The sequence below is a fragment of the Gigantopelta aegis genome, chromosome 1 (assembly GCF_016097555.1).
Source record: "Gigantopelta aegis isolate Gae_Host chromosome 1, Gae_host_genome, whole genome shotgun sequence".
Lineage (NCBI taxonomy): Eukaryota > Metazoa > Mollusca > Gastropoda > Neomphalida > Peltospiridae > Gigantopelta > Gigantopelta aegis.
The window spans coordinates 31043207-31067866 of NC_054699.1; the positions used below are offsets into that span (position 1 = coordinate 31043207).

Sequence of the window (24660 nt, forward strand, 5' to 3'; positions counted from 1 at the left end):
ACACCTGCGCCCACGACAGGCGTATCTGTAACATCTTGTTCTGAATGTGCACGTTAAACTCTCTGACCTGACCTGATGGGGACAAACCCCCCACCTACGACATAAAGGAATCTTTTTCATCATATAACAAACGACTATGGGCTGTAACCCCCCCCCGAAAATGGGCCAATCGACCATCGTGTTTAATACGTACATTAGATGCTGATTGGGTTTTCATTGGTATCTATCACTTTCTGACATCACGTTTTGTATCATACGCCATGTTAAAAGTGAGAGCTATCAAAATGAAAATTGTACCATCAATGCAGAACAATTGTACATCAGTGCAGGTCATACTTGTTCCTACCAGGCCATAATTCAAAGTGATTTTGTGCATAATTCTGTGTTTTTTCTCAGTGGTCCCCCCAAAAAACTGCACCTACAGCCATTGATAAAATTCCTTGTCCACACCGAGATATTTTGTCACTGTGAAATGACGTTCATGTTCTTGGTTTTATCTGGAATCTGATCCTTTTGCACTTTTCACTTGCTAGAACCTGTAAACTGTAAAATCAATGATTGCTCTTTAGCTTGCAAGTTGTAACACGATAATAGTCTTAGACCCAGCTCCGATGTGTTTTGGATTTTATTCTACAAGGCGCAGATCCAGGGGATGAGGGGGTGGGGTCGAGAAGTCGTCGTCCCCCCCCAGCGCACAACAAATGTTTTCCCACTTTGTGTATTTACCGCTAATACACAACTTTCATTTGAGTACTTGCATGTAGGACCTCCACGAGTCCAAAATATTGGTGTACTCGTGAAGTCAAACTTGACCCGGACCCGAATACCCGACACTTACACTAAGGAATAAAGTAAAATAGCATTATGTATTTTAATTCCAGCGCTGAACATGGACGCCAAATCATGCCATTGTATTGCATTCCATATATTCAACTTTTGTTTTCTCTCCATGTCTTACAGCCCTATAATGTAACCGGCTGCAAGCATATGACAAAATGACATTTGAAAAAAAAAAAAAAAAAATGAGTGTCCTTCCTTGCATGGGTACTTGAGTCCTGTGAATGGACTCGGACTCGGCCCGTGCCCGAGTACTCATGGATAGCCCCGGTCACACTCTCAAGGATCAGGACGCCGGGTTAGCAACGGATACGATCCGGCATCATTCGTGACAATCCGTTGTGGTCCGTACTAAACTGTACCGATCCTTAGCGATCAGAAGCGACCCGTAGCGCTCCCCTATCCTTAATAATCATTGGTTTATCCGTCGAAAACCGTAGTTAAACCGTGGTGTATCCGTAGGGTACCGCGGATAGACCACTATCCGGGGTCATCCGTGAGGTTTTCATCCGTCGTGGATCCGGCCAGACGATCCATAACGGTGTGACCGGGGCTTTAACCTAGTTGCACGTAGATCCCCGCCTGTCCGTGTATACCTGCCAGATGACCCACACGCATCTCGGTGGTATTTCGATACATGACGCTAGAACATCCCTTGGTTGGAATGGTGATATGAAACTGTCTCTTATCCATTGCCAATAAAAATCTCATGTCTTGTTGGGCACCCAGTCATGTTGGCATTTGAATTTGCCACATGCCAATATTAGTATCTCATACAGTGATTTTAAACATCATATTAATCAATATATTTTTTCGACTTCGCAAGATGATTGGATTGTGCGATTGGGAACGAGCTTCGTCAAGTCAGTCCTGTGAGATTGGTTGTTAGTGGTTAGTGAGAAAAAAGAGAGTGTAGTGGTCTTACACCTACTCATCGACTCGTTAAAACCCGCTCTGGGTGGGAGCCGGTACCGGGCTGCGAACCCTGTACCTACCAGCCTTATGTCCGATGGCTTAACAACAACGCCACAGAAGAGTAAATCATCTGAAGCTAGCGAGAAAAGATATATTTGGTAACAAAAATATACTGGAATCGTTTAAATTCCATCCGGAATTAATTTTAAAGTTTTTAAACCATTTCGGTTTTTATATACAGTTTTAAAATGTACTTACCTTGCTATTCGTATTGTACTGTGATTTTATTAGATGCTTTTTACATAATTATACAAGTTATATTTTTAATGTAATCCTATTCATATGCTTGCCTTTGTTTGACACCCAATAGCCGATGTGTATTTTTGTTTCTTGGGTGTCGTTAAACATTCATTCATTCATTCGACATTTTCCGTTAAGTTACGAAGATTGCCAGAAACGTTACCAAGTTAAGTCAACATTACTTTGACGTGACGTCAACAATGCGTTGACGTTTCAAAATTGTAGCTGGCTTCCTCACTAAGACTATGTCAAAATTAGGCCAACCAAATGTCTGACATCCAGTAGCCGATGGTTAATAAATCAATGTGCTCTTGTGGTTTCGTTAAACAAAACTAACTTTAACTTTACGCCTGTCCAAACGAGGCGGGTTGTAGCTCAGTGGTAGAGCTGTCGCCTACTGTACAATAGGTTGTGGGATCGATCGCCTAGTATATCTACGATCATGGTATGTACTGTCCTGTCTGTAAATGTATATGAAGTATCCCTGTCTGGTTTATCGGTAGAAGTTGTTCTCATTGTCAGATCTAGAGGACGGTCACAGGAGTCCCGTGCCCCCCCCCCCCCCCCCCCCCCCTTCCAATTTTAAATGCCCTTTTTTGAAGACAACAAAAAATAATTCATTATTCACAATATACAACACTAAATTGCCGTGAAAGCACGTCTCTGGCTATCTTTATTTCTAAAATCTCCAGAGAGCATGCCCCGACTCCAGATTACACTTTTTAGAATTTTGTGACCCCCTTTACAAAATTCTGGAACCGCCCCAGTATTCATTAAAATAACCGCATGTTAGACACCAAATAGCTGGAACGAGAAATGGCCCAATGGGTTCACTGACGGGTGAACTGTATAGAGATGATCGTGTTTCTAGTCTTATAAGTTCAGTACCTGGTATCGAGACAAGAACCCGGTACCTAAAGGCTCATAGAGACTGGAAGCGGCGCGTGCGTGCGGTTAGAATGTTTGTGTCAAGGCATATACACCAAATATGATTATATCATTGCGGCTGGCCGCGTGCGTTTTCAGAAGCACGCATCACAAGCATCCGGTCTGGACACTCATTGAAACTAACGTATTCTGATTTTTTAAAGCTGGATCGCGGGTACGCGCCGCATCCAATCTATATGAACCTTAACAGTAATTTGAAACGTCTGCATCACTGAAGCCGATAGTTAACTCTGTTAGCATGGCCAGTGTATCCATCTGTATTTATCCATACGGTAATTGTAAAACAGTATTATAATACAATTTGGTTGATGTACATGTAATAATTAGCATAATTTCCTTGTTTCAATTTTCAGTTTTTATTAAGATCAATAAAGATATAAATAGTTTTAGACTTGGTCTTTCAGTGTTTTGATGACATTAGTTGTCATGGGTATAATGATAATTTTTGTATATCGAGATATGGGTACCCTGTATCACAATACATATTATTTAGCAGGCCCGTGGGAACGACATGAAGGGGAGGGGGGAGGGCACAATCTCTAGTGAAGGGGGAAGGGCACAAGCCAGAGTTTTATCTTTGTATACAGTAGGGCAAGAAAGAACACTCCATACATTTTCATCCTCAAGTGAGGTGTGGGCCACATCCACCGCCTCCCCAGTTCCTTCGGGCCTGTTTAGAGAAGTCTCAACAGTAAGTTGAAGCTTGCTATTTAAATCACAAAAACTATGGATAACCTCTGTGTTCTAAAAGTTTATTTAGTCAAGCCAGTTTCTTCTTTTCTAACAACTATGCACTATGGGTTGAAACAACCAGTCGTAGCCACGAGATCAGTGTTTTTGACTGGAAGCCAACATGAAATACGGATATTACCGAGTGTATCGGTACAGGCAGAGTGTATCGTAAAACGTCTTATTTAACCTTTGAATAATAATATATTGGTATGCTGACAATACCGCACATGGCTAATACTGAGGTTGACTACCACCAACAAATTAAAATAATTCGACAACAGCTTTGAAGTTTCACAGCCTATAAAATAATAATATACGTGAACTGGTTTGGTGTGAGACATCCTACACAACTGTACCGTTTTCTTCGACAGTGTTTTTTCGCACGAGTAGAATTAGGATGACGGGTTACGTTTTTTTAAGTTTCCATATCTTTGGCACCACTTGAAACTTAAATAATGCGTCAAGGCTTCCCGAATGTTCCGTGCTTCCAAAAATATTAAAATCCCCCTGGGATTCAGGCTTCATCGAAATTTCAAAGATGTCGCCATATTTCTCTGAAAAGATTTCGTCTGCCACCATCAGACGTTTCATCGTGGGTGCAATGCAACGCAAGAGTGTTTTCTTGTTGATGGCCAAGTCTCCACTTGAGGGTTCTAGGACCACACATCGACACTCCAGCGCTTTGGGAAAACTGTGAGGGAAGGGAGCACAATTTGGATTAACACTTTTGTTACTAACCAAGAATGAGGCGACGTGATCGTACGATAACCCCTCTTGTCTTTTGGCGTAGAGCTTTATGGCATAGAAACCAACATCGTTGAATCTAGCCTTGACGCTTAGGTAGTTTGAGCTGAATAATACTGTCACATATCTTTTGAGATCTGTATCTCTTCCTGCGTACTCCAGTCTACACGTAACAGGGATGTTTTTACGAATCGCCAGGTCAAACGCCAGTTCCCCATCGGTCGAAGTAAAAGTGCTGCAAGAAAAGATGTCTGGGTGGAAGCCATATTCAACAGCTTTGGGTAGAGCTCCCCATGCAGTATGGTATCTCGGAAACGGCTTGCATCTGGCGGGAGAGGTTTTACTTTCAGTTAGCAAAGCCCCGACGAGTTCGTATTTAGAATCTGTCGACATTTTGGCAAAGAGTTTTATCGCATAAAAACCAGGCTTTGGAAATTTCACACACACCTTTAACGCGTTTGTTGCGTAACTACACATGACGTAGTCTTTTAGGTTTTCTATCTCCTCTTCTGCGTATACAAGATCGGTGGTGACTGGAACGTATTTAGTAGTGCCAATAAGAAACTCCAGTTCTCCAGTACCCGTGTAGAAAGTAGCTTTTGACAAAATATCGTCTGTGAAGCCGTACTCCAGAACCCTCTTGGTCATCCCCCAGGCCGCATGGTGTTCAGGATAGCGATGCTTCGAAGGACTGGCCACGTTGCAGACGATAATGTAATCCACGATCGGGCTGTACTGTTTGGCATCTCTGTCCACTTTACCGAAGATGGTGAGGTCATACTTGCCTGGATGCTGAGGACGAATGTGAATATTGAAGACTCCGTCGCTCATCCGTAAGATCATCGTGAACCTCTTGTAGTCCTGCTTCGTGGATCTGTCGACGAAGTGACACGTCACGTTCTCCAGCAGCGGTCTTAATCCTTGCAGCTGGATGTCCAGTTCTTTGGACACCTGGATGACGTGTTCCTTGTGGGAGAGGAACTCTATCCCCCACTCCAAACTGTGGTAATGCGGTTTGACGGATCTGTTGTACTCACGCAGCAAAACGGCTGGTTTCAGGAGCTGATACGCTTGGCTGGCCTTCTCGTTTCTCTTCATGAAAGGCAGGTGCGCGTGCACGAACATCTCGGGATCTGTGAGGAAGTAGAACTCTTTAAACTTCCAGTTGAACTCGTTATTGTCTCCAAGACAACCGGCTCCCCACGTGCATTCCACTGGTCGCCATTCCCCGTTAACGACCACAATGTTCCAGGCGTGGTTCGTCTGAGAAGACGAGGTGTAAGGAATCTCTGGGTTGTAGGAAAATGCCTTCGCAAAGCCAGAGACGATTTGGCAAGGAATCCGAGCTATCCTAAAAAGAAGACATGGAAAAAGTAGATTTAAGTAAAACCTGTGCAGTAAGCAATTTGCCCCAGCCCAGTGGCGTAGCGTGGGTTGCCAGCGCTCGGGGGCAAGGCAAGTATTGCGCCCCATAACCAATGGACCGTTAGCACTCCCCGAGTCCCTTCTACCAGTCCAGAATGTTGCGCCCGGGGCAACCGCCTTGGTGGCCCCGTCCACGTTACTCCACTGACGGATTCGGGTGGATGGGGACGCGAAGTTACAATTAGTACTTTTTTTTCTTTCTTTTTATGCCCCCAAATCACACCTTTTTATTTTAAAAAAAAAAATATAATAAAGAAAATGCTAAGTTAATGACGAACTCAACACATTTTAATTACAGTTACCTGGCGTCGAACATATAGTTAAAAACCACACGGATAATGAGAGAGGAAACCCGCTCCTGTCACTCTATGGGCCACTCTTTTTCAATTAGCAGGAGTCGTTTATATAGACCATACATACCACCGACAGAATAATACATACCACGGTCGTTGTTACAACAGTTGTGAATCATTGACTGGAAAGATAAATTGTCCAATGGACCCTCCAACGGGAATCGATCCTGGATCGATCGCTTGTAAGGCGAGAGCTTTACAACTGGGCCTTGTTAGGAGCAGGATACTGCTTACAATCCTTACACCTTTGTAATTACTGTCACTGACTAACCAATAAATAGCGCAGCGTTTGGGTTTATGAGAGGACTGCCAGACACTGCCATAATATGTAATGTACATGTTTTTTTTTAAAAACGAATGCGAGAAAATATAGTTTTCTTGTTATGTGATTAATGGCTGGGGAGCTGCTTTGTATGCTGAATTGTTACACTGGGTTAGACAGGGAAGAGGATGCAGTTAGTGAATATGTACACTTGGTTTACACTGGATACTGCATACTGTCCTCCACAGCACTTTGAAGTCATGCAACATTTGTATAAAATGCACAGAAATGGGTGTGATTCGGTCCCTTAGCCCACGTGTGTTTGTTTACATTGATATAACGTGAAAAAGAGGTGGACAACAGGGGTCATCCTTTTGAGTGTTCATTGGCCCCAGGGCAGGTAAGGTTTCTTGTGAAATGCCAATGGCCTGGTGAAATTAATAAAAGTGCTACAGTCACTGAGGCTATATGAGAAAACATAGTGTAATTAATTGTGGTCTGAGGCCTACTGTCTGAAAAGATAGGAAAGAAGTTTAACTTACTTGCAGAGCGCGTAGAAGAGTTCGCTGTAGCCTTGACACACGGCTATTTTATACCTCAGCACCGAGGCTGCGTCACTCGGTGTGTGGTTGCCGCTAAAAAATCCCTCCACGTCATATCTGACGAGATAAAATCAATATACAATTTATTACTATTACCTGATGAATTTCAAATATACATGGCAACACATGATTAAAAATCAACAACAATTAATTAACTATTACAGTAGTTATGCCTGTATCAAATACAAAGATGTAATGCGGGAAATGTCAGTAGGGCCTACTGTGGCATTGAATGTCAGTAACACTGTTGACGTTCTGATACTTAGGATGAGGGTTTTGGTAGCAGTCAATATTTTATGTTATTGTCCATATGCACCATTATGTCTTTCCATCAGTATACTATTGTATATTAGAAGCCCTTGTGTTATAATACTAAAATGTTTCACAATAACCATTAGCTTTGTTAAAGGGACATTCTTGAGTTTGCTGCAATTTTTAAAGATGTTATCGACTAACAGAGACTTGTTAACGATTGTAATTATATATCAAATATATTTTTCTGCATAAAATATTAGTGGCCGTATATTAAACATGTTTCTGGTTGTTCTAATATTTGTACTAGATTAAATTTCATTTTATTTAATAAAATATATTTTTTTCGTACGTACGAAATTATTTGAAGACAAAATCAAGTTTGGGCTTCTTACAAATATTAAGACAACCAGAAACACATTGAATATACAGACACTGATATTCTAAACAAGAAATAATATATGTAATATGTACATTTAACTTTAATCGTAGAAATATTTTATTAGTCGGAAACATCTTACAAGGCAGCAAACACAGGAATGTCCCTTTAAGGGCTTAAGCAAAATTTATCGTAAGGAATCCGATTACATACTAATAGTTCAAATTTCTAAAAACATTACTGCTAAACCCATGTATCTCACTTCTAATTTAGTGCTGATACATTTATGTTGCATGAAATAAAAGATACAACAATTCAAGGCATTCTCCATGTGGAGAAACATACTACTGTTTCCCACGAGTACACAATGCAGCTGTCTACTTATACATGATGTTACGCACGGATCCCGATTTATATCAAACAGTCATTAAAAAGCATACTGTTTCCACAAAGATCAAAACATATTCTAACTTTTTAAATGAAATTTGTTCACTATGTCAACAATATAACAAGCCTCCACCCACAAACACGTATGGTTGGTGTGGGCCTATTTTTTTTCTCTCTCATGTGTAATTACATTGTTAATTATAAATTCTATATCTTTTGTTATTTATTTTACTCCTCATAGGCACTACACAGTTATACCTAGTCAGAAAGGTAGATTTCCTGCTTTGTTTGGGGGGGGGGGGGGGGGGGGGGCAGTATTTATACCGTGTGCTTTTCTCATTACCGACGAATACAGGTTACCTACGAATACGACTTGCTACGATTAGCTAGAAGCTAACAAAAAAAAGAGAGTAAAGTTTGTTTTATTTAACGACGCCACTAGAGCACATTGATTTTTTATCTTATCATCGGCTATTGGACGTCAAACATATGGTCATTCTGACACTGTTTTTTAGAGGATACCCGCTGTCGCCACATAGGCTACTCTTTTACGACAGGCAACAAGGGATCTTTTATTTGCGCTTCCCACAGGCAGGATAGCACAAACCATGGCCTTTGTTGAACCAGTTATGGATCACTGGTCAGTGCAAGTAGTTTACACTTACCCATTGAGCTTTGCGGAGCACTCACTCAGGGTTTGGAGTCGGTATCTGAATTAAAAATCCCATGCCTCGACTGGGATCCGAACCCAGTACCTACCAGCCTGTAGACCGATGGCCTAACCACGACGCCACCGAGGCCGGTAGAAGGCAACAAATTACCAAATAAACACCCCCATTTGTGTTCAAAGAACAATCCAGGTCTTAATTGTATAATTAGCGGCCCAAACTCACTAACATTGCAAGTTTGTTTGTGATCGGGAAGCCATGATTTTCCACATTTAAGCTAACACTAAGTTATTTATAAATATGTAGATAAGACATGGAACATATAATTATGAATCCAAGGGATGCAACAATTGGTGATACAAAACGCGTTATGGAAATATTCTACAACACGTGTTTCCTGTTCGTCAGTCTAGCTAGAAGCACAAAGCCTTTTGCCACCGTAAGTTGAGTTTAAGTTTGTTTTGTTTAACGACACCACTAGAACACACTGATTTATTAATAATTGGCTATTAGATCGTCAAACATTTGGTAATTTTGGCATACAGTCTTAAGTGAGAAAAACCGCTACATTTTTTCCATTAGTAGCAAAGGATCGTTTATATGTACCATCCTACAGACAGGATAGTACATACCACGGTCTTCGATATACCAGTCGTTGTGCACTGACTTGTTGTATACTTTTCTTTAATGCAGCATAATGCATATCTTGACGGTACTTAGTTTAGAGAAATAAAGGTAAGTTTACCTAATGTTGTGTTTCATGACGATATTTTGTTCAGAGAAATAAAGGTATGCTTACCTAATGTATATCTTGACCGTATTTTGTTTAAGGAAATAAAAGGTATGCATTAGGTCTCACTACACAGATCACTTCCGGGTGAGAGTTCATTGATGACGGTCCACTATGGTTCCTAATTGTGACACATGTTATGGTTCACATATTCACTTCTAGGAAATGGTGAAGAATTAAAACAATATGTATGTTTAATGGTAAGCCTTCTGGATGTATTTTGCCCATGTTATTTTGTAATATTGTGCATCGACCTTTTGGGACATGGGTATACAGCGCAAGTGACAGCCGGAGTGAATCGGTTAATGAACAACCTGTTCGGACCGGTACTACTTCCAGATGCGGTCATATGGCAAAAAACTGAGACGGAAATGTTCTCGATTTTGGAGTGAAAATAGATGCTTATATAATGTATGTTCGCAATGGTGTATGTTGTTAGTGCCAACGAGAACCCGTTCTATTGGCAATCTTTGTTTGAAGTTGGGCAATTTAACATGGGTTTCAATGGCAGATGACATCTGTGTAGTGAGATCTTAGCCTATATTAAGGTCTCTCCCAACAATTTACAATAATATGAATATATTCTCAAGCAATAAAATAAAACATGATTGTAACTTGTTCCAAATTTACCAAAGTCGACGGTATTTTGTGTAGAGAAGTAAAGGTATGCTTTACCTGATGTTGTTGGTAATCCAGCAGTAGAAAGCTCTCAGTTTTTCCAGGTCGCTGGTGGCGGGTTTCATTAGGTAGACTGCGAGATCTTTAACTGAGGTTCGGACGCTGTTTGGTGCCTGATTCCAAAATACGAACAAAGATTACTGATTAAACTATAAACATAATGATTTACTGCATTCATTCCATACCGAGTGGGCGGGACGTAGCCCAGTGGTAAAGCGCTCGCTGAGATCGATCCCCGTCGGTGGGCCCATCGGGCTATTAATCGTTCCAGCCAGTGCACCACGACTGGTATACCAAAAGCCGTAGTATGTGCTATCCTGTCTGTGGAATGGTGCATATAAAATATCCCTTGCTGCTAATCGAAAAAGAGTAGCTCATGAAGTGGCGACAACGGGTTTCCTCTCTCAATATTTGTCTGGTCCGTAACCATATGTCTGACCCCATAAAACCGTAAATAAAATGTGTTGAGTGCGGCGTTAAATAAAACATTTTCTTCCTTCATTCATTCCATACTGACGTTTCATTTCCATAATGACTATTTTAGCGATAAAATGCTGAAACATGGGATCGACTAGACGTACTCATGCAATAAAGGTTCGATCATACATATGCATCTTAGGGGTAAAAAAGAAATGTTTTATTTAACGACGCACTCAACACATTTTATTTACGGTTATATGGCGTCAGACATATGGTTAAGGACCACACAGATTTTGAGTGGAAACCCGCTGTCGCCACTACATAGGCTACTCTTCCGATTAGCAGCAAGAGATCTTTTATTTGCGCTTCCCACAGACTGTGGTGCGCGAAGTTTCTAGAGAAGTTTCCAGAGAAGTTTCTACCATTCTCCTGCTGAGAATATATTTCAAAGAAAGACAATTCGCTTGAAGCAGGGGGTCGCCGATGTCTACAGATGTGGACTTACCGCAGACCCTTCGTGTAACTGTGGATACAGATTAGAAAACAATATCCATTTTTTCTTCCAATGTAAAATGCAGGATAGCATAAACGATGGCCTTTGTTGAACCAGTAATGGATCACTGGTCGGTGCAAGTGGTTTACACCTACCCAATGAGCCTTGCGGAGCACTCACTCGGGGTTTGGAGTCGGTATCTGGATTAAAAATCCCATGCCTCGACTGGGATCCGAACCCAGTACCTACCAGCCTGTAGACCGATAAAGTTTAGTGATAAAATATTAAAATACGACATCGACTAGACGTCGGGCGGGACGTAGCTCAGTGGCACAGCGCTCGCTCGATGCGCGGTCGGTCTCTGGATCGATCCGCGTCGGTGGGCCCATTGGGCTATTTCTCGTCACAGCCAGTGCACCACGACTGGTATATCAAAGGCCGTGGTATGTGCTATCCTGTCTGTGGAATGGTGCATATAAAAGATCCCTTGCTGCTAATCGGAAAGAGTAGCCCATGAAGTGACGACAGCGGGTTTCCTCTCTCAATATCTGTGTGGTCTCTAACCATATGTCTGACGCCATATAACCGTAATTAAAATGTTTTGAGTGCGTCGTTAAATAAAACATTTCTTTCCTTCGACTAGACGTATTCATGCCAAAAAGGTGCGATCATACATGTGCATCTTAGGGGCAAAAACTCGAGGAGAAATTTAAAGATGTACACGTATAACATAATAATTATTGAGTGGATTTGTTTTCAGTTAGCTAAAACAACATTATGTGTGGGATGTTTTATGCTTTTTTTTAAATTAGTACCATAATATTACTTTATAGGCCTCATAGAACCCTAGGACCAGTCACTGACGTGGGCGGTGAGGAGCAGTGGGGGTGGTGGTGGTGGTGGTGGTGGATGATCATGAGGATTATACCCTTTAATAACACATTTCCCCTCCCCAAATCTTAATATTTACCTGTCGACCTATAGCGATTGCTCGCTAGACTTAAAACATGAAAAACACAAACAAAAAAACCCACAAAAAAAAAATAAAAATAAATCCCAGAACCCCCCCAACTGCCCCCAAACAAAAACACCGTGAGATGAATGTGATGTGATAGAAGTCGATGGTTAGTCACCTCCTGAACATACTACTAATGTCATCCCCCCACCCACATGCTAGTGGCCTCCCCCAATATTAAAACCTAGCTACGCCAATGGGACTCGAACTATCCTCCTGTCTTGGACGAAATAACTGCCCCACGCCAAATAAGAACTTGTGCCCAGGACAGGCGTACGCTAGAACAGCTTGCTCTGAACGTACACATTAAATCAGTTCCAATCCAGTGGGCAGATAGGACTTGGTATATAAACTCAGCCACTATGCTTAACCCACTGGCAGCCTTTGTGACTCCAATGCGTACCCTGTCAAGCAATGAGTTCTTTCCACTCAATAAAATTAGTATGTAGCCACAGACCACAATTAATTTCGCTATATGTTTCTATATAGCCTTAGTGGCTATAACAATTTTATTAATGTCAGCAGGCCCGTGGACTTTTGTATGTACCTTTGCCTGCCTGGGGGACACATACCCTGAAAAGGACAACCCCTGTTGTCCAGCTCTTTCTCCCAGGATATTGGTTTAAACAAACACACCCTCTAAACCAGGCCGGAGTACTCCCATTTTACACAAAAAAGCACTACTTTTGCATGGGTCGGAATTACTACAAACAAGTCTTCAATGTCAACAAGTTACACGTTTACAAACTACATGCTCTCCCTTGTCAATGTCAGTCAAATAGTTGCCACTTCATAGCTGTCTGCCTTGAAATAATCACAGTCAAACAGCAGACTACTTGCGCTGACAAATTTCCGGATTTTCGACAACCAAATGGGAAGATAACTGTAATCTGAGGCCATGTACGTGACTCTAATTAGTAAATAGAAAGAAAGAAATGTTTTATTTAACGACACACTCAACATAATTTTATTTACGGTTATATGGCGTCAGACATATTGTTAAGGACCACGCAGATTTTGAAAGGAAACCCGCTGTCGCCACTTCATGGGCTACTCTTCCGATTAGCAGCAAGGGATCTTTTATTTTCGCTTCCCACAGGCAGGATAGCAAAAACCATGGCCTTTGTTGAACCAGTTATGGATCACTGGTCGGTGCAAGTGGTTTACACCTACCCATTGAGCCTTGCGGAGCACTCACTCAGGGTTTGGAGTCGGTATTTGGATTAAAAATCCCATGCCTCGACTGGGATCCGAACCCAGTACCTACCAGTCTGTAGACCGATGACCTAACCACGACACCACCGAGGCCGGTTAATTAGTAAATAGGTGCTTAAACTGGCTGTCTCTACCGCTTTTATAGAAACAGCGACAAAGGATTGCTGTAACGGCTCGGAGACATTAAATGAAAATTATGTTCGGTACCTCTGTATAAACTTCCACCATAAAATTACAAATACTGAGTAGACTAGTGGTGGATCCAGAAAATCCATTTAGGGGGAGAATGCCAATGGAACTTTGGGGGACTTTTGGAGGGGATCGTTAAAAAATGAAAATTAATATATAATAATATTATAACTGTCGCAAAATTTAGGCGGGGGGGGGGGGGGGCGGTCCCATGCCCCCCTAGATCCACTTCTGGTAGTCTAGACTACTGGTGGCATACTGAGTCTAATAACGTTAACTTATTTACCAGCTTTTAGTAGAAAAGTAACATGATATTATTTTATGACTTCTGTAGAATTATACTTTAAAACAAAACATAAGCTTCCAAAATGCTTCCTTACTTGTTACCTGTAAAGCGTGCTTATCAATAGCATCAAACATTTTAGGGTCTGGGATGATATCTTTTTTCTTATTTCTGGGCGGCGCTAAATACGGCTCCTCCCCCTGGAACGAAGTGATTGACAAGGAATCTTCTTTGACTGGTGGTCTTGGAACAAACCCGTTCCTGGCAAGCCGGATTTGGGACTTGAAACCATTTCTCTTCTTGAAAACTGTGGTCTTGAATGACTGTTTTCGACAATGCCTGATTCTCTTTGACGCAGTAGTCCCCATTACTGTTTGCTAGGCAAGTGTCATCCCAATTAGACCTGATATAAAGAAGAGAGAAAAAGATACTTAAATATACTTTAAAATAAAATAGCGACAAAGGTAGATTTTGTAGGTGGTGAATTTTGGTTTCAGTAGAATCAAAGGCTAATTCACTAAACTCTCGCAACTTTTCGATCTCGCAACTTGCAATGCAAAAGACTTGCAAACACGATACGATGCAACTTCTTTTTCTTTTTAAACCATGACTTTGGACATAACAAGTTTTATCGTCAGCCCTCTTAATACCCATGTAACAAATCGTTTAATTATGTTAATTACATACAATCGAAGACAGTTTAATAACACTGTTATGTGACCCTGGTGATTGTGTAACGGCTGTTAAATATAATACACCAGTAGTTTGGACAATGACCACTTTTAGTTTCAGGATACATGTATGCACTTGCTATCCTATTGATCTGTTACACATACATGTACATAAATGATTTAGAGAAATACTCAACGATCACCAGTAGAACTAATTTTAATCCGATTGACTCAACGAGCTACAAGGCACGTGTGCAAAATAAACGGTATTGCCGAGTAGCGAGTTGGGTATTTTATTTATTACCCATTATCAATATTTATCATTTTATGGAAGATTTTCGAACGTTACTGTTGTTGAAAATAAGTTTGCAAGTTGAGAACAAGAGGAAGTGTTGCGTCATAGCTGTGACGTACGTATAGCCGATGACATAAGCTAGTTGTTGACATGACTTCCACCATGGAAACTATTCTTACAAACCGCCTATAGTGAAGCACTGTTTATGACGTCAAAACGTACCTAGGGGAAGAAATGTTTTATTTTTCTTTCCCAAGGGAAAGATAATGTAAGTTGTGAAAACATCACGAGGGGTCTATGGATTTTTATGCCCTCTGTATGCTTTTGTACCCCGAGCCGAAGGTATAGGCCTACAGATTGTATAAAAATCCATAAACCCCTCGTGATGCTTCTACAACGAATTTATCTTTCCGACATATTTAATTACAAGATTTTCTTCAAACACATCCAGGTGCATTAATAATGTTAAAACAATTTTTTTTTTTACCCAGTTTAGTGTTATTGTAAGGAGATGTAAAAAGAAGTCATTGGAATACTGACGTCATTCAAAATCAAAATTAACTGTATTATTACAATGCTTGGCCACATTAAAATGCTCGCTTTTCTTCAATTTCATTTTCCGAGTGGTTGGCAAATCGTTTGACAGCCATGTTTTATTTACGTTCGTAACAGACGCATTAATACCATAACAACAGTCCGATGTTACAGGTGGGGTATAAGAGATTTGACTCCGCCCACGCGGGGTATAAGGTTCCCCCCTCCCCCCCCCAAGGCTAAATAACCAATGAAATTCGAGTATTTTACATGAAGGCGAGATAATTTTTCTTTTCCCACTTCTCTCTGCCCATATGACCCGTTGTTGTGTAGCCGTCACGTAAACAGAACGAAGGAAGGAAGGAAATGTTTTATTTAACGACGTACTCAACACATTTTTATTTACGGGTATATGGCGTCGGACATATGGTTAAGGACCACACAGATCATAGAGAGAGGAAACCCGCTGTCGCCACTTCATGGGCTACTCTTTTCGATTAGCAGCAAGGGATCTTTTATATGCACCATCCCACAGATAGGATAGCACACACAACGGCCTTTGGTGTACCAGTCGTGGTGCACTGGCTGGAGCGAGAAATAGCCCAATGGGTAAACAGAACGATCAAAGGCTTAACAGTACATCGTTTTTTACGATCCCCTCCAAACCTCCCCCAAAGTTCTCTTGGCATTCCACCTAATGTCACTGCCCCCCCCCCCCCCCCCCCCGTAAATGGATTTTTTGGATACGCCACGGAGTATTCTTTGCACACTCCTGTGTGGATTTAGATGTCCGTTGTTTATGGAAACTGTAGAAAGGTGTTTTTTTGTGTGTGTCTATACTAGTGCGCGCTATAAAAGTGGCAGTTCTCCTACAAACGGAGTTAGAACCATATATCGTCGTCAAGATCAATTATCCTGAGTAGACAAATCATCTAACAGAGAGTCATGGCTGCATACCCTCACGACTCTTATCATAACTTCTTTTCGAATCAGTCATGGACAGAGATACGATATTAAATATTTTAATGGCAGATTCGTAATCACTATCCATGTTATGGCTTCTATAACAAAATTTAAAAATTGTGTATGGTTTTTAGTGTATTATTGATGAGTAGATTGCCGTCAGTTTTCTCGAGGAAAAAAACCCCGATTTTGAGCTTCATATAACTATTTCTTAAGGGGCGGGACGTATCTCAGTTGTACGGCGCTCGCCTGCTGTGCGATCGATCTAGGATCGATCCTTATCGGTGGGCTCATTGGGTTATTTCTCGTTCCAGCCAGTGCTCCACAGCTGGTGTAAAAAAGGCCGTGGTATGTACTATCCTGTCTGTGGGATGATGCATATAAAAAATCCCTTGTTGCTAATCAAAAAGAGTAGCCAGTGAAGTGGCCAATGAAGTGGCGACAGCGGGTGTCCTCTCCTAATATATGTGTGGTCCTTTACCATAAGTCCGACGTCATATAACCGTAAATAAAATGTGTTGAGTGCGTCGTTAAATAAAAACATTTCCTTCCTTCCTTCCTATTTCTTAGTGATTAATTATTATGGCAGGGGAGAATTCTAAATGTGTCCAGCGACATCGAATAATCCAAGTGTTAAATGTATCAAGAATCACAGATGAATTCTGTAAATCTATGCCAAGGACTAGATTCTTAATGCTAAGACAGTAATGATTATTTTTTTATATATAGAATTCAATACATTGATCCAAGTATTAACAATTCAGTTTCAGTTTCGTTTTTGAGGGGTTTTTCTAAATCGGGACCTGATTCTAGTTGGATGGTACGAGACATTTTGCCCATACATGATAGCTATTTTTGTGGCTGGCTACAAATTACTATATTTAAGTATGTGGATGGTCAATCTAATTAAAATTAGCTCCACTATTACATGTGGATCTAACAGCAGCCCGTTAGAGCTCATGTCCAGTTGACCTTTCATTCGACCAATCAAAAACTTACTTGCAAAATCATGCCAGTGATTTGAAAACATTCGGGATTATACCGAGAGTATACGAAATGATTCGGGTGAATTACGAAGTATACCGGAAACTAATTTCAATATAAAATTCCTTTCAAGACGAAAAAAAAAAGAAAAAAAAAGTGATGGTATAGCCATAAAATCTGTTTATACTAGTATACACTCCAGAGTTTATTTCTGCACTTTTTCCCCTGTTTTTTCAATGTTGAAATAGACCCAACAAGTTCGCCTATTGCATAAATAGTCTCGCCCAATATTTTTAGAATTTGTATGCTCCCGAATAACGCTATAAAACGCGAAGTGTAATTGGTCGATATTTAAATTGTTATTTATAGATGAAATGTCACCTGGGCATGGGGTTCCACGCAATGCTGTTAGATCTACCAGGGTAGACCCAGCAGAGCTAATTTTAATCAGATTGGTGGATGGTGAACAATGCATATGGAGTATTAACCGCCATAAGATACCACACACGCATGCACATTATGACACATGCATATATACCTTGTTTTAGATGTATCAATATGCTCTAGTGGTTTTGTTAAACAAAACAAACTTTCAACTAAGCTAGATGAGTCAACGTTACATTAATGGAACATCCAAAACTATTTATTTTTTGCGTACACATTCAACACACTAAGCTTTTTCCATAATGTTTTGCAGGCAACTGACAAAAATGGTGACCATTGCTATATTTAGCCACACATTATTCGGGGAAACCACTCTTGTCGCCCAGTACAAGACTTTTTAAAAGTTATTATTCTTGAGATAATTATGGAAAGATTATGCGTGGGATCGATTAATTTGTAGTTATATATTATAAATAAATCTGAAAATAACAAAATATTGTAGTTTCAACTTTGACATAGGACCTTTAAGTCTGAATCCTGTTCAAAACTTACCCTTTTGAAATAATTCACTTCATCATCATATCATCTATGCGCTGGTCATATTCGCCTTGCGTGTAAAAATCCAAGTATTAAGATTTCCCCAGTTGATACTATGAAGCCATGTTCAATAATAACCCCATGCAGAGAGGCGTGTTTTCTGTAACTATTGACGATAACACGATATTAACTTCCACTCGATTAAGCCCACCGCAACAATACCCGATCAAATTGGGATACACACAAATGGCAGGTGGTGCAATCCATACTGTTGCGTAAAGCAGATCTTATGTAATTACCATTAACAGCGTACTATTTCTATTATTACGTAATTAGTGGATGTCATACTTGATCGCCATTTATTATTGCGTCATAACATCTGCTTGTTCATACATCATGGTAGGACGAATATTGTTAATAAAACTATAATCATTATTCATTTATATATATTTATTATTTTTGCAAATATGTATTTCTGTATCAGTGGTAAAGCGCTCTCCTGAGGTGCCATCGGTCGAAGGATCGATCGTCGTCGATGGATCAGGGTGTTTACCCTTCTGAAACAGTGCTCCACGGCTGATATATCAAAGGCCGTGGTATGTACTGTCCGGTTTATGGGAAAATGCTTATAAAAGATCCATCGGTAAGAGTAGCCTATCTGACGAAGTGGTGCCCTCTCTCTCTGACTATCTCTCTCTCTCTCTGTGCATCTCTCTCTATGTCTCCGTCTGTCTCTCTCGCTCTGTAAATGGTTGAAACCTGACCAAAATTACGAGATACCACAATTGGGAAAATATCCCATGTTTACGAATCCATAATGTTTAAGAATGACCAATAAATAAATTTCTTAAAAACAAATAGATTTTTCCTTCATTACCGTTAAATATATAAACCATATAAACCAGTAACACGTCGGATATGGAGACACCGATATCAGTGGCGGAACTATGAGTGGGGGGGGGGGGGGGGGGGGGGGAGGGGCGGGTTCCCCCACACGTTTTGCCACAGCTATATTTAAAAAAATAAATAAAAATCTGTTGGAAAATCCGAAAAATCCCGTTACTATAATCCGTAATCTGAAGGCTCTATCAGCATTAATTAATATGTACACTATTGATATTGCGAAAAAGGCTGTAATGGTGAAAATCACGTTTGTTGGTGCAGGCCCGTAGGAATAATGTCGCGGAGGGGCGGATGGGGGGCCACAATCTCTAGTGAGGGAGCCACAGTCTGATGGAAGTGGGGTGCACTAGCCACATTTTAATCTTTATTTACTTATACAGTATATAACACTCCCCCCCCCCCCCCCGCCCCTTACATTTACCTCCTCAAGTAGGGAGGGGTGCGCACAAGCTACCGCTCCCGGTTCCTACGGGCCTATAATTTGTGTCCTAAGGAGTTTTTTCACGTTTGTGATTTTTATAGTAACGACGTGTAGTAAACTCAAAGTTAATCGTGACGTGTGAACCCCGAAATCGTAACTACTTCAGTAAGTACTAGGTCTACCAGTCGTGACGATATCGTAGCGACTGGAATATGTTCTACCCCCGCCCCGCCCCGCCCCGCCCCGCCCCATCCCCCACTGCATATCGATACCACAAAAATCTCAACATGACAACTCCACTTTTAACGATATTTCTGTCGACATGGATAATTATATCACGTGGGACCCGTGATCTTGGCTCCGAATTGTGGTGAACATCAGAAAGAAATAAATGTTTTATTTAACGACGCACTCAACACATTTTATTTACGGTTATATGGCGTCAGACATATGGTTAAGGACCACACAGATCTTGAGAGGAAACCCGCTGTCGCCACTACATGGGCTACTCTTTCCGATTAGCAGCAAGGGATCTTTTATTTGCACTTCCCACAGGCAGGATAGCACAAACCATGGCCTTTGTTGAACCAGTTATGGATCACTGGTCGGTGCAAGTGGTTTACACCTACCCATTGAGGCTTGCGGAGCACTCACTCAGGGTTTGGAGTCGGTATCTGGATCAAAAATCCCATGCCTCGACTGGGATCCGAACCCAGTACCTACCAGCCTGTAGACCGATGGCCTAACCACAACGCCACCGAGGCCGGTTGGTGAACATCAGAATCGTGATGTTGTCACACAATAATTATATTAAATATGAATGACAAAACCAATCTGATTAAAATTAGCTCTACTGGTTTACCATAGTAATTAACCAGTGGGGCTAACCTTAATTAGATTGCAACAAAACCATCAGCACTTTAAAAATCGTAGCTGTGCACAAAATAGAATTTAAAAACCCCCAAACCGATTTGAAAAGGTTACGACTGTAAAGATAAAAGTTTGTGTTGTTTAATGACACCACTAGTGCCCGTTGTTTGATTAATTATCGGTTACAGGATGACAAACATTAATTTAACAATTAGTATATATATGATCTCAGAGAAAACCGTGTAAGTATTTCCGTTAACAGAAAGGCATCTTTTATATGCCAAAGACATTGCTCATGTGAAGTACAATGAATGAATGAATGAATGAATGAATGTTTAACGACACCCCAGCACAAAATACACATTGGCTGTTGGGTGTACAAACGTAAGTACATGTATATGATTATTTACACACACATTATATATATATATATATATATATATATATATATATATATATATATATATATATATATATATATATATAATTAAATTGTATTCAAATCAAAATGTTTTAACATTTTAAATATTAATTCTGGGTGGAATTTAATAAGATTCTACATTTCTGTTACCAAATATAGTTTTTCTTGTTGGCTTCAAATGATTACTTCACCAAACTGTGAACGCTGAGAAGGGTCCTTCTTAAAATAAATGAATGCGTCAGATGTGTGGCTGATGCGAGCACGACACAAGACCACCTCATCCTTCCTGCACCGCCTGTAGGAGGACTGCCACTCTCCCAGGACTACCTATGCCACGTATACGTTGTGTTAGGATTAAATAACTTACTGGTTATGCAAATATAATAATGGGTTACATAAGTAAAAATCAGGCGAACCAACTTCTGGTTATGCAAGATTTTTGAAACGTATTTCCCCATCACAAAATTTGGTTTAAATTTTTTTCCGAAATATGATGAGAATCAATCTAATTAAAATTAGCTCCACTATTACATGTGTATCTAACAGCAGCCAGTTGGAGCTCATGTCCACCATTCAAAACCTTACTTGCAGAATCATGCCAGTGATTTAAAAATAATTTGAAAGCATTCCGAATTATCCTGAGGGTATACATGTTTCGTGTGAATTACGAATGCCTTAAAACACGTTTTATTTTATAAAATAAATAATTTGTAATGTAAAACTGAAGACTGATAACCTATCCCGTACGTATTGGTATGGTTCGCTGTACTGCGGCCACTAAAATAGACTCGCCCGATATTTTTAGAATTTGTATGCTCCCAAATGCTCCATGCAATGACATGTGACGGAATGCCAAGGAAACTTTGGGGGTGGTTTGGAGGGGGATCGTGAAAAAAAAAAAAAAAATTATAACTCGCAAAATGTAGGGTCCCCACCATCCCCTAAGATCCGCCTTTGAATTGTTTTTCTTTCTTTACATTATTCACTGACCTGACTTAATTGTGTTGTTTATTAGTTTACTAACCTATAGACAGCCATGTAAACCATAGCTACACCCCACCGGGGTGTACCTTGCCTAAAATATTCAGTGGGGTGGGTGGGGTCACTGGGGTGATACAAAAGAAACGTAGAACAGTAATACAGGATGTTTTCCCACCTAGAAAAAAATATCATTAAAATTAAAATATTACCTTTAAGTTTGCAAATGTTTTATTTGTGGTGAGGGAAGTTTCCCCTACCAGCCCATAAAGAAACAACCCTGTTCCAATACCAGAATCATGTAGCCTTGTGAATTATACAGGGAAAAAAATGGTGGGGCTTAGTTCAGTGGTAAAGCGCTCTCTTGATGTGCAGTCAGTCTAGGATTGATCCCTGTCGGTGGGCCCATTGGGCTATTTCTAGTTCCAGCCCGTGTACTATGACTGTTATATCAAAGGCTGTGGTATGTGCTGTCCTGTCTTTGGGATGGCTTACCGATATAAAAGATCCCTTGTTACTAATGGAAAATAAAGTCATACACAGAGTATTAAATAATTTTATTTCTAGAAGACTGACAACAACAAATGCACCAACACTTGCTATGTTACTACCACACAGACAAGTAAATAAAAATATATAAAGGTTTTTTTTTAATATGATTAAAAAAAAAAATATATTATTAATATCATTACTTCAATATATACATTGAAATTATAACTGTTGTATGAGTGAGCACTTAAAAAATGCTTACAGAATGCTGGGGCGGATTATTATTATTATTTTTTTTATTATTATTATTTTTTTTTTTGCGTACAGAATGCAGGGGTGGATTATGCTTTAGGTAAGGTTTTTTTCCGAAACAATATGTAAATGTATATAATTTGAAATTATGAATTTTACGTGGGCATCAATTTAGATTTACGTGATTGGGTTGGGTTTTTTTTTTAGCCGGGGGTGGGTGGGGTGTGTGTGTGTGTTCCATGCAACTGGGACCCCCCCCCCCCCCCCCCCCCCCCCATAATCTGCCCCTGTGAATGACATGTCCTTAACCGGTCAGCTACACTGGCTTACATCACCGCAGTGTTACTAGTTCCTCGGACGACGTCGGATGGATAGCCACTGTGTCGTCAAATTGCGCCTTGGTGGCACCCATTTTAATTGCGACTGAGAAACCTTGCAACATTTCGTCCACTCCATGTCCAACCATATGCAGACCAACGACCTGCAAGAAAGGGACATAATTTTTAACATGTGACCTTAAATTTCTTCCTTATACACCCATAGTGAGAACACCATGTGCTGAATTTACGAACTACAAGCCGTTTTTTTCTTAAACGCAGGTTTTTAAACATTGTAAAGGTATGTAGTAACACGCATGTAAAAAGTCAATTCACATGTTGACTGCCGACCATGCCAAACTGATTTTAGTAGGTAATAAAAAAGGCGTTGAATTAACGCGCACCAAAATTTAATATGAACTGTGTTAAAGCAACAATGACTTCACTGAAAAATGAGGATTAGGTTTAAACAGAAGCAGGGCTGGGCAAGTCAACTACTCGCCAACAAGAGTTGTTGGTGAAGTATGAATCTAGCTTAACATTGTACATAAACAGGCTTTGTAAATTTGGCCCCATTTGTTTTTGTTTTTTTATGATAACACTGAAAAGTAAGAAAGAAGGTCACTTTATCATATTTTTGAAAGGTCAGGATTTGTCTTCCCCTTCCTTTGACTGGCCCTGTTGAACAAACTGTCGAAATAACCAAATGGCCTCAGATCATAGTTATCTTCTCATTTGGTTGTCCGAAATCCAGAAATTTGTCCACACAAGTAGTCGGCTGTTTGACTGTTTCATGGCAGACAGCTATGAAGTGGCAACTATTTGACTGAAGTTGACAGGGGAGAGCATGTAGTTTGTAAACATGTGTAACTTTTTGACATTGAAGACTTGTTTGTGGTAATTCCGGCCCATGCAAAAGTAGTGCTTTTTGTGTAAAATGGGTACTCCGGCCAGGTTTAGAGGGTGTGTTTGTTTAAACCAATATCCTCGGAGAAAGAGCTGGACAACAGGGGTTGTCCTTTTCAGGATATGTGTCCCCCAGGCAGGCAAAGGTACATACAACAATCCACGGGCCTGCTGATATTAATAAAATTGTTATAGCCACTAAGGCTATATAGAAACATATAGCGAAATTAATTGTGGTCTGTGGCCAAATGAAGAGTTCAGGCGCAAAACACGATATAAACCATTTTCTTTCTAGTTTTTAGTTAAAGCCATTATTGTATGTCAGTAAGGGCTAATCGTAGGCCCGCTGATTTTCTGCGAAACGTGACTGATCCTTATGAAATTGTATTGGGTAAATCCCGTTTTTTATTATTTATCAAAACACGATATATGCCAATTAAAACCCCCATTTTTACTGAAAATGAAAAATAGATATATCGTGTTTTGCGCCTGAACTCTTCAAATATTCCTTTCTTATTGAAATAACAAACAAATGTTATAAAAAAATAACCAAATTATTATCAAATTTATTAAAAATAAAATCTACAATCCCCTCCCCACCAAAAACTGTAAAGAATTAACAATGGCTTTATCGTCTTTGACTGGTACCTTTTCCGTGGGACCGAATGTTATTAGCTTCATAAAGCACAGCTGTTTAGCCGTCGTCACTGCGTAGTACATCGGTGTGAACGTTGTCTTGTAGACCTTGACGTTCTCCTTCCCATACTTTACTAGAGCCTCCTCTGTGAAAAACAACCAGACAGACCAGTGATCAAAACAACAATCTGTTGACGCCAACACAGGGTTCA

General features: G+C 40.3%; 2 protein-coding genes across 4 annotated transcripts in view; both read right to left on the bottom strand.

Moving 5' to 3' along the window:
• Positions 1 to 2611: 2611 nt before the first annotated feature.
• On the bottom strand, positions 2612 to 14284 carry LOC121373659 (kyphoscoliosis peptidase-like). The gene is made up of 4 exons (XM_041500377.1): positions 13992 to 14284; positions 10270 to 10385; positions 7059 to 7175; positions 2612 to 5827 (listed from the first exon to the last, which is right to left on the bottom strand). The coding sequence occupies exons 1-4, from the start codon at positions 14253 to 14255 to the stop codon at positions 4138 to 4140; spliced, it is 2187 nt and encodes a 728-aa protein (XP_041356311.1). The 5' UTR covers positions 14256 to 14284; the 3' UTR covers positions 2612 to 4137.
• Positions 14285 to 22388: 8104 nt separating this feature from the next.
• LOC121373680 (glutathione reductase, mitochondrial-like) overlaps positions 22389 to 24660 on the bottom strand; it is a 32112-nt gene continuing 29840 nt past the window's right edge. For all 3 annotated transcript variants that reach the window (XM_041500414.1, XM_041500405.1, XM_041500420.1), the window contains exons 11-12: positions 24461 to 24594; positions 22389 to 23070 (exon numbers count right to left, since the gene is read on the bottom strand). In XM_041500414.1, coding sequence (XP_041356348.1) covers positions 22921 to 23070; positions 24461 to 24594 — 284 coding nt within the window. In that variant the 3' untranslated portion in view covers positions 22389 to 22920. The remainder of the gene's footprint in view (positions 23071 to 24460; positions 24595 to 24660) is intronic.